This window comes from Acanthopagrus latus, chromosome 12, assembly GCF_904848185.1.
Source record: "Acanthopagrus latus isolate v.2019 chromosome 12, fAcaLat1.1, whole genome shotgun sequence".
NCBI classification, from domain to species: domain Eukaryota; kingdom Metazoa; phylum Chordata; class Actinopteri; order Spariformes; family Sparidae; genus Acanthopagrus; species Acanthopagrus latus.
In genome coordinates this window covers 25,903,561-25,914,853 of record NC_051050.1, presented here as the reverse complement: position 1 = coordinate 25,914,853, position 11,293 = coordinate 25,903,561, and the positions used below count along the sequence as shown (strand labels likewise).

Here is an 11,293-nt window from a genome sequence, read left to right as displayed (position 1 = left end):
TTTCATGTTCTTGTAGTGCCTTTAATGTAAAGCACTGTTAAGTTTTATAGAAAGGTTATTCTGAGGATGTGTTGTCACCTGACAGGGTCACTCTGCAGGGAAACAGTTTTTGGAACAGACAAGGTGAGCAGTAAATCACATTAAGTCTCTGCAGTCTCTCTGCAGAGGCAGCTTCCTCTAACTGAGGCTGTTTCTATGAAATCATGTGACCACAGAGCATCCAGCCTCCAGCTCCTATAAATACAGCTCCCTGCTCCTCCTCAGCATCACAGCTCTGTGAAGCCCACAGCAGGTAAGAACACTTCCAACAGGAGAGATGAGATCATTTTCATTACAGATGAATATAAATGCTGTTCAGGTTGTTGTTTGATGAGTTTATTTTCTCCCTTCAGACTCCGACACTTGTTTCACCTCACTGTGGAGAACTAAGGCATCACCATGGCAACAGGGTGAGTAACACAACTCATTAAAGGGTCATTCTACAGAAATGTCCCCTGCTTTTACAGAAAAATCTGATAAATGCTTGACAATTGAACAAGAGGTTATTTGAAGAATTCTGCCTGTTGGACATCAATTTGTCAATAGTTGTTTTTTAATCAGTCATTTAACACTGCGAGCACCACAGAGCTACTTGTCCTCACAGTCATGTAAAGAAGGAAAGTGCTGTATGTTGAGTTCTAACCATGTCTTTCTAACATGTAAAATGCAATAATAAATAACTATCAAATACATATATGATAGAAATAACATCACTTTACTTCTGTAGCAGAAATCGGCTTATAACTAAAAATGACGAAGTGAGACTGTTAATTCCATTCAGACGTCCTTTAGTGAATAAAGAAGGGGCCAAGAAAAACTTACAGACAGCGTATGCTAACTACAAGAAGACCTGACGTCATCACGTCATGTTCACCTTTTTTCCCCCCTAGAGGATCCTTGGTAATGAAGTCCATTTTTAATATAACTCCAAATGAAATTAAATGCAGTTCTCCTTTTAACTATATATTTAACATATTAACAGTTTTTATGAATATGAATGTTAACTTAACTAATGCTAACTATTTTAGCGTATTAATTCTTACAAATAACATGTTCTTTCAAAATGAATTCTCAAAAACTTCCTGAAGATCTGTGAAGAAAGAGCCTGGTTTTGTCCACTGTCTCTGTCCAGTTAGAAGACATTTGCACATTTATCTCCAGATTTCATATGAAGCTTTTGGTTGACGTCACTACTGTGTAGTAATAGCGTATCAGCAGGGAACAGTGACAAAGTAGAATACAAACTTTACATTAAAATTTACATTTGGGGCATCTAGCAGATGCTTTTGTCCAAAGTGACTCACAATAAGTACATTTATCATAAGAGAGAAACCACAACATCACCATCCATGGGGTAAAACGAAATATAGAAACAGTTGTCAGCCCGCATCTGAGGATCGTAGCTGCTATTTGTCAAAGATTCTTTAAGTGCATAAGTGCTGTGATAGAAGTGCTAATGATACGAACATACAAGTGCATACATTTTACTTTGTGGGGGTGGGGGTTTTGACAAGAAGCCCTTCCAGGTGACCTGACAGGTGCGATTTGTCAGGTACGATGAGAACCATGTTAGAGCAGAGTCAGCGATGTTCAGCCAGAGTGGAGAGGAGGATTTGGTGGATGACTGTGTCAAACGCAGAATATAAGAACGAGGACTGATGAACTGAACGAGACTCTGGAGGCACAGAGTGTCTCAGTCACTGTGAGGAGGCCGTCTCACTAGAGTGAGCAGTTCTGAAACCTGAATGATTTGGCTCAATCAGGTCATTTTCTGAAAGATAGGAGGACAGTTGGTTGTAGACGGCACAGTTTCAGAGAGGAATGAAAGAAGAGATACATATCTGTGGTTTCGGATGTCAGCTGAGTCCAGGGTGGGTTTCTTTAGGAGTGGCTTTACTGTGACTGTCTTGAAAGGAGCTGGAGACCTGAAGTGAGGGAGGAGTTGATCAGAGTAGTGAGGAGTGACAGGATGTCATGACAGATGTTTTGGAGAAGGGAGGAGGGAATCTGGTCCAGGGAACAGCTGGTGGCCTGGTTAGATGTCACTAGTGTGAAAACATCTTCAGAGGAGAGAGGACTGAAGCAGGCGAGGCTATCGAAGGTGAGGATTGGAGGAGGTGTGTTGGGCCTCAAACAAAGAGAAGGCCTCCAGGGGAAATCAAAAGACTAATTACTAGGGCCTTATAAACCTGAGGAGTTCACGAACAAAGGAACTGAACCAATGCCCAAAAGGTGTGAAGAACTGTAACTCAAGGTATGACACCCCCAGAACCCCAGAACTTTTACCAGGTCCCTATTGGCTGCGAGCGAAGAAACTTCACCAAGATCACAATGACATCACTAAGAGTGTAAAGGTCAGGAGACCCCACTGCATGTCGCATTCCCAGGATAACGTGATGTTGTGAAGAGTCTCCATTTTTATTCCGCAGTTACTGTAAGCACGTACTTTGAGAAAAGTTTTTCACTTCGCTTGGCCAAGGCTTCACTTCTTTCCTTGCTGGATGAGACAGAGATTATTTTTGTTTTACTTTCGTTTTTGCTGGAATATTCTTTTTTATTGGTTTGGATCCATAGAGGAACACTGCACAACCCAGTCGTTCCTCACTACCTGCAGAAGGAGAAAAATAATCTTCAGAAGGAGACAGAAACACTGAGGTCGACAAGGCTGTGTGATAGCAGCCTGGACCGCCGAGTCCTACGTATGGTTGACTGTACTGTGTACGAACTGTGTTATTACGCTCACTAGCTGCTCATTTAGGCTGATCCAGCTTGTACAGACTTGCCGCAGTGTGTGATCACAATATGTCATATTCTGGCTAAATCAGTGGACAATAAACGAACATCGTCTTGCACTGTTTGAGGGAGAGACGGCTGCTGTGTAGCACATGGTCATTCTGTTGTTCTTTATTGTCTGCTAAGCGCTCGCTTAGCTTCTCTCCTTTTTCTAACACACACACACCCCCGCACACACACGCTTACATACACATTCCAGGTAATATACACAAGCAATCTTATGAGCGATCTGTTGGAAACTTGTAGTTAATAACCCCGCTATAACATAAGACACGTGTGTCTAGCGATATTCCCTTTATTGACTTCAGAGGCAGACTCCTCTAGGCAGCATGATCACCTTTGGGTATTATCCCTCTGAATTCACCTCGAGTGCAATCAAACTGCACACAAAACCAAAGGCAACGAAACCACTGTCTTTGTTCAAACTTTGCGCACATGTGACCTCCCAAGCCACATTCAGCCATCTTTGTAGTCTTTACAAGGGACTTCCTGTCACATACACACACACTGTGACGTTCAGTATTATTAGTAGAAATAATAAGCTGGAGAGCTTCTTCAGTCTTGCCCACTTTAATTCACTCTTCTTCTATTCAACGGAAACAGCCTCTACAGTACTACTCACATTCCTGCAGCGCCCTCTATGTTCACATCTGCATAGCACAACACACACACACACACACACACACACACACACACACACACACACACACACACACACACTTATATGTTGGCTTGCTCTGTAGAGAGAAACTGTTGTTTGTTAAAGTTGATGGTTTAGTTTTGGAGAAAGCTTTAACAAACACTGTCGATGATAACTGAGCAGCATCTGTGATTCTTCTGCACAATCCCATGTTATAATAACAGCAGGTTGAGACAGTCAGTGCTCAAACTTACACCTTATCTAATTATTGATATTTTCATAATATTGACAATTTGATAAATTTCAGACTTTGAGACGAAAGGTATATTTAAAGGTAAATTAAGGTATATTATTGATTCCTGATTTCAGGGTGGTGCCCTGTGTTCATTAATGAATCATAGTAACCTAAGTTTCATTAATTAAGTCTAACAATTTTATTGATTAATAATATAATTTTGATTAATAATCAGTAATCAATATCAATTCCCAACAGGTGCTTTCTGGGTGGGCGGTTTACCCAAAAAGTATCCATACAAGATTAATGTTTCAGCTAACCTTCCTCACAGTAGCCTAAACACTGTCAGAGGAGGTCTTTAAATCCAGGACATTTCTCTCTGAGAGGAGGTTCAGTATGTTTCCCTCTCTGGCTGGAAGACTTTCATGTTCAGGCCTGATGAAGTCCAGAGTGTCTGCAGAGTCCTGCTCAGAGTCAGAACAGTGTTCTGGTTCTGGTTCTGGTTCTGGTGTCGGCCGTGTCTCCTGCACTAACGGCTGTTGTGTGTTGAGATGTGTTGTTTCAGTGCTCTCTCTCTCTGACAGCATGTCATGACTGATGCTGTGTTGCACTTTCTGAACTGTTTGATATGAAACTTGTCAGCAGTGTGTTGATGGGTAAAGACTTGTGTGTCCCTTGTGTTGTTGCAGTTGCTGCATTTTCCACAGCTGAAGTTTCCTTCTAGATGAAGACAAGTGTAATCAGGTTTCAGGTTTCTAAAAGTGTGTCTGTGATTGTTGGTGCTTGTTGAAGTGACAGGATGGGGGACTGTGCTGATCTCAGCCTGTGATGGTTCTGAACTCAGGATGTGTCAGAGTTTGTTGATGATGTCCTGGAGTTTCTGCTGACAGTGACTGAATTCAGTTGTAAAGATGATTCTTTGTGTTCTTCAGATGTGGCTTTAGGTTTCAGCAGCTCAGCTCTTGAAGATGTTAATTCCTAGTGGTAGACTTTATCTATTGTAGATGGGCGGGTCCACTGATCCTGTATGTGCTGACAGCTACATCACAGAATGCTAGAAAACCATTTATTACATGTTTCTGTTGTTAATGAAGCTAAATGTGGAAACTTAAAGCAAAGTTCTGCCTTTAAAACTGGAACCAACTTTCACCTCAAACCATTTTCAGATAGTTTCTAATGTTGTGATTTGATTGAAGTGTTTAAAGATGTAAACCCTGTTTATTGTTTCATACATTCTGTAAATCACTTTCAGTTCCATGTGTTTGACTTCAGAGGGTTTTAATACCTTCTCAAAATCAGAAGAGGTCCATTACAGCACCAGAACACTTTAATATACAGCTGTCACATGATGTTCTGATCCAATCAATGAATAGACATTTAATTCTAACTTATTTGATTTAGCTTTTTCAAAATTCGAATAAAATAACACATGTTGAGACGTACAATGAGGGGAGGCTGAAGTCTGAACATGATATTAAATGTTTAAATGATCTCCTTCTTCTTCTGCAGGAAAACAAAAGGCTCAGTGAAATACGAGGACATCATCTCTAAGAGTCTTCTTGTCCGTTCAGGATCTCCTGCTGTCTACCAGCTGAGACCAAAGAAAGAGGAGATTGGATCTCTAAGAAGAATGACTCTTGGTGAAAAAGATCTGAACCAGACAAACAGAACCATCTTACTTGTTGGAGAAACAGGAACAGGAAAATCTGCTCTGGTCAACACTCTGGTCAACTACACCATGGGAGTGAAGTGGGAGGATGATGTCTGGTTTCAGATTGTAGAGGAGGAGAAGAGAAACCAATCAGAGAGTCAGACATCAGATGTGTTTGTGTACCAGATCTTTGGATTTGAAGGTAAAACTCTGCCCTACTCTCTGACCATCATCGACACTCCTGGATACGGAGATACCAGAGGGACTGAACGTGACGTCATCATCAGTGAAAGATTATTAGACTGGTTCCGCTCAGATGATGGAGTTCATGAGATTAATGCAGTGGGTCTGGTGCTGAAAGCAGCTGAGAATCGACTGAGTGATCGACTGATGTACATCTTTGATTCAGTGGTGTCTCTGTTTGGTAAAGACATGGAGCAGAACATCGTCGCCCTCATCACACACTCAGATGGTCTGACACCTGAAAACGCTCTGAAAGCTCTCAAAGATGCAAACATTAAATGTGCCAAAGACGAGGACGGAGATCTTCTTCATTTCATGTTCAACAACTGCCAGACTAAAGAGAAAAAAAAGAAAACTGAGACTGGTTTAAAAAGAGCATGGGATGTGACATCAGATGGAATCAGTCAGTTCACAGACTTTCTGGAAACAGCTAAACCTCAGAAGCTGATGACAACTGTGTGTGTTCTGAATGAGAGGAAAGTGCTGAAAGCCTGCATCGAAAACCTGCGAAGCAGAATTGAACATGTGGAACTTCAACAGAGAGAGGTCAAACAGACTGAGGAAGCTCTCAGGGAACATCAAAGAGAGATGGAGAACAATGAGAACTTCATTCAAGAAGTGGACGAGGTCTACAAAGACAAACAACCTATTGATGGTGGGATGTGTGGGGTTTTTTGGGCATGGTATCGAGCAGCTACCTCCTGTAAAGTCTGTGAGGAGACCTGTCACTATCCTGGATGTGAAGAGTCCTGGTCTGCCACAGGCTGTAAGGTCATGAAAGATGGCCGCTGCACTGTGTGTACTGGGAAGTGTCTTGCATCAGACCATGTGAAAGAAAAGTGGATCTATGTATGCAAAACAAGAAAAGTTAAACAGACCATGGAAGATGTGAAGAAGAAGTATGAAAAGAACAAGAAGGGACATGAGAGCAAGTTGAGCCTTCTGGAAAATCTTAGGAGGAAGATGAAAGAACTTGAGAAAGAGAAAGATCAGATGTTTGATGAATCCTTCCATCAGGTTGTCAAACTGCAGCAGATCGCTCTGAAAGTTGATTCACTGTCCACTCTGGTCCACTTGGACTTCCTGATTGAGAAGATGAAGGAGAAAGGAGACACAGAGAAGATCCAGAAACTGGAAGAGATGAAGAGTCGAGTGGAGGAAACAACCAGAGCAGCAGCACGATACAGACAAACAGGATCTGTTGAAGAAGTGAAGAAGTAGGTGATCAGGATGTGAGAGCAGACAGATGTGTAGAAAACAAACTCGACACTGTTGATTCAAGTGATTGAAGGTTTTTCATTCTGTTTCTATAAAGTGTTGATGTCATCACTATATCAGAACATGAAAATGTGATCAGTGTTTACATGTGTAGTTTGAGCAGACAGCGCCCTCTGTAGTCTGTAATGATGATTGTTCCTGTAGTTTGATGATGAATCAGCAGCAGTTACTGTGCAGATGATCAGCAGTGCTGAGTCATGTTCTGATCCACATCAGTGAACGCTGAGTCAGGATTGATTTGGGGCTGTTAGTTACATCATTCAGCCTCTTTTCTCCTCTCAGCTGCTCATCACATCAGAACACAACTTTCACTGTGTTCACATTTATATCAGCTGTGACCAGCTGACAGCTGCTGTAGAAACACACATTATTTGTGCTGACATTGCTGTTATAATCATGTTTCTCTCCAATATAATCAGGCTTCTGCTCACATGTTTCTGCTCCTGCTGGTCTGAATAGATGTGTCTTATATATCCACCATGATATTATAATGTTGAAGTTGTTGTGAAACTAAATAGAAGTAAAGTGATGATAAAGGAGTTCAGCCTGGAGGGGTTAAAGCTCTTCCTGTGTGTTGTGACTGTTTCTCTCTTTGTGTGAGTTGAATGTTTTTAAGGTTGATCTGATGTGTTTTTCTGTGATTTATTGTGATGTTACTCTGATGTTGACACAAGTGTCAGTAACACATCACTGACATACTTCTGCTCATATAAAGCAGTTAAACATGATGTTTGTCATGTTCATCACTGTACAGAGGACTCTGAGTCTGGAGGGTTTTTGAAGAATCTCAAATCTAAGCACCATCAAAAACATCCTGAAATGAATATTGCACAATGAATGAATGTTTGCCAACTGTGTGCTGCCTCATACGGGGCACCATGTGCTGTGCTTTGTTCAGCATAAATAAGGTTTGCTAAATTTTTGTCAGGTCGGGGTAAAAAAGGGAAGACTGTGGAAGGGAAAGGTGGACCCAAACGCAGAACACACGGGCGGCAAGATAAGGAGGAACAAAAGGCGAGCTTTAAGGAAAGCTGTTACAAAAACCAAAAGCAGACAAAACAGGGCAAAAGACAAAGTAGCAAACAAGAACGAGACAAAGTAGCAAAAGAAAACAGCTTGACAAAGTACAAATCAAAAATCAAAGTTCAACTCAAAACATGGAAAACTCAAAACCAAAACATCCCAAACGGGACAGGAGCATGGACCAGGAGCATACAGAAAACAGAAAACAGAAAACAGAAAACAATGACTGGACCAGGAGTGAGGGGAACACAGAGACTAAATACACAGACACTAATGACATGACGAGGAACAGGTGAGGAGAGAGGAGGAAGGAAGCCAGGTGTGATAATGAGGGGGAGGAGCACAGAGGAACAGACCAGGAGGGAACAAGACAACAGACAGAGGGAGCCAGAGGGGAGAACTTAAAGGACACATGAGGGCATGGAAAAATCAGAACATGAGACACAAGACAAGGAAAAACAAAAACAAGACATAATACAATAGATACAAGAACAAACAAAAACAGGAGTCATGACAATTTTGGGTTAAATTTGGCGAGCAATGATAATTAAAGATCGTCAGGGATGATTATCGATCATGATCCATAATAAGATGAAGTTTACATTAGATCACCATCCTTGAAGAAGGAAAACAAGCCAATTTACCAAATCAGCACTAAACTATCAGTTTGTAATTCTGATTAACAATTAACTTAATAACTTCAACCAAAAGTACCATAACAGCTGTAACGGTTGAAGGATTTTGGAGTTCTTGACAGTTTAGAGGTCGACAACATTCACTCCTGTACAATATTAAATACACAGCATGAAGGTTCAAAGGCATTTTATTTAACACAAAGATGAAAACAGACAATCTGACGTGATGCCACATTATAGAAGATGGTGAGCTGCATGCAGAGACTCTGAGTGTGTGTGAATCATCATTCAGCTGATGTCAGATTATCTGTGTTAACCCAGTTCAACAGCAGCGTTCTTTGATGAAAAGGTTCTGGTGGTTCCTCGGCTGATGAGTCGAGCAGGAGAAGGTTGTAACTTATGAAAGTGATGTGTGACTGTAAATAGTGTTGAAAATGATCTGAACTCACACAGAGTAAAGGTCCATTTACCACTGAGTGTTAAAGGGCTTATGAAGCAACCTGACACACCAAACTCCAGTCATTTTTTCACTGATTGAGATGCAGAAGCACATCACACACAGTCAGTCACACCTTCTCCTCATTCAGATCCAAACAGCTGATTACCTTCATCAATACACACTTTTAATGAAGCAGCACACAGAGAACATTTCTAACAACAAGGACGTTCTCCTGCTCTGATGTTTCTGTAGGAAATATACGTACGAGCTGCTCCGACAGGCTGAACTATCTGATGATGTCACACAGAATCAGATATCAGTCACAGACACACACTTTACTGCACAACATGTACTTTTACTGCATGAAGCTGATTCTATCTGTGTACTTACTGATTTAATAGAGTACTTCTTGTCCCACTGTTGGTTTGTGGCTGAGAACATGCTGTGACACCTCCTCTCCTCAAGGTGGCAGCGTAGCATCAGGTATATCTGTGTGTTGTTCGTCTCTCTCACACACACACACACACACAAACACACACAGGAGAAAACAAAGACCTGATGACAGAGGAAGGACAGTGAGTGTTTAGAGGAGAGTGTGGAATAAGAAAGAGGACGGCTGTTATTAAAACTACATAGTGTGTCAGCCAAGACAGCCCCACAACATCCAGAGACTTGAGGTACTCAGGGCGGATCTCATCCACCCCCGATGCTTTGCCACCGAGGAGCTTCCCGTCTACCTCAGTGACTTCGGCCCGGGTGATGAATGAGTCAACCTCTGAGTCCTCAGCCTCTGCTTCCTCTATGGAAGACATGTCAGTGGGATTGAGGAGATCCTCGAAGTATTCCTTCCACCTCCCGACAATGTCCCCAGTCGAGGTCAACAGCTCCCCACCTCCACTGTAAACAGTGTTGGTGGAAGACTGCTTCCCCCTCCTGAGGTGCCGGATGGTTTGCCAGAATTTTCTCGAGGCCGACCGATAGTCCTCCTCCATGGCCTCCCCGAACTTTTCCCAGACCCGAGTTTTTGCTTCCGCGACCACCTGTGCTGCCGCCCGCCTGGCCTGCCGGTACCTGTCAGCTGCTTCAGGAGTCCCCCGGGCCAACCAGGCTCGGTAGGACTCCTTCTTCAGCTTGACAGCATCCCTTACTTCCGGAGTCCACCACCGGGTTCGGGGATTGCCACCACAACAGGCACCGGAGACCTTACAGCCACAGCTCCAGACAGCCGCGTCAACAATAGAGGTGGAGAACATGGTCCATTCGGACTCAATGTCCCCAGCCTCCCTCGGGATCTGGTCCAAGCTCTCCCGGAGGTGGGAGTTAAAGACCTCTATGACAGATGGTTCTGCCAGACGTTCCCAGCAGACCCTCACAATACGTTTGGGTCTGCCAGGTCTGTCCAGCTTCCTCCCCTGCCAACGGATCCGACTCACCACCAGGTGGTGATCAGTTGACAGCTCAGCTCCTCTCTTCACCTGAGTGTCCAAGACATGCGGCCGGAGGCCAGATGACACGACCACAAAGTCGATCATTGACCTCCGGCCTAGGGTGTCCTGGTGCCATGTGCACATATGGACACCCTTATGCTTGAACATGGTGTTCGTTATGGACAAACTGTGACTAGCACAGAAGTCCAATAACAAAACACCACTCTGGTTCAGATCGGGGAGGCGGTTCCTCCCAATCACACCCCTCCAGGTAACACTGTCACTGCCCACGTGAGCGTTGAAGTGCCCCAGAAGAACGACGGAGTCCCCGGTTGGAGCTCTCTCCAGTACCCCTCCCAGGGACTCCAAGAAGGCCGGGTACTCTGCGCTGCTGTTCGGCCCATAAGCCGAAACAACAGTGAGAGACCTATCCCCGACCCGAAGGCGCAGGGAAACAACCCTCTCGTTCACTGGGGTAAACTCCAACACATGGCGGCTGAGCCGAGGAGCTATAAGCAAGAACACACCAGCTCGCCGCCTCTCACCGCAGGCAACTCCAGAATAGAAGAGAGTCCAGCCTCTCTCAAGGAGTTGGGTTCCAGAGCCCAGACTGTGCGTAGAGGAGAGCCCGACTATCTCTAGCCGGTACCGCTCAACCTCTCGCACCAGCTCAGGCTCTTTCCCCCCCAGTGAGGTGACATTCCATGTCCCCATGGCTAGAGTCACCATCCGGGGATTGGGTCGCCGGAGCCCACGCCCACGACCGCCACCCAAATCACGCTGCACCTGCCCCTTCTGAACCCTCCTGCAAGTGGTGAGCTCACTGGAGGGCGGGCCCACGTCGCTCCTTCGGGCTGTGCCTGGACCCGGCCACCAGGCGCTTGCCTGCG

General features: G+C 44.0%; 1 protein-coding gene across 1 annotated transcript; it reads left to right on the top strand.

Moving 5' to 3' along the window:
• Nucleotides 1–221: 221 nt before the first annotated feature.
• LOC119029695 lies at nt 222–7,650 on the top strand. The gene is made up of 3 exons (XM_037116750.1): nt 222–292; nt 393–449; nt 5,217–7,650. Exons 2-3 carry the CDS (start codon nt 439–441, stop codon nt 6,820–6,822), a joined length of 1,617 nt encoding a protein of 538 aa, XP_036972645.1. The 5' UTR covers nt 222–292; nt 393–438; the 3' UTR covers nt 6,823–7,650.
• The last annotated feature ends 3,643 nt before the right edge of the window (nt 7,651–11,293 follow it).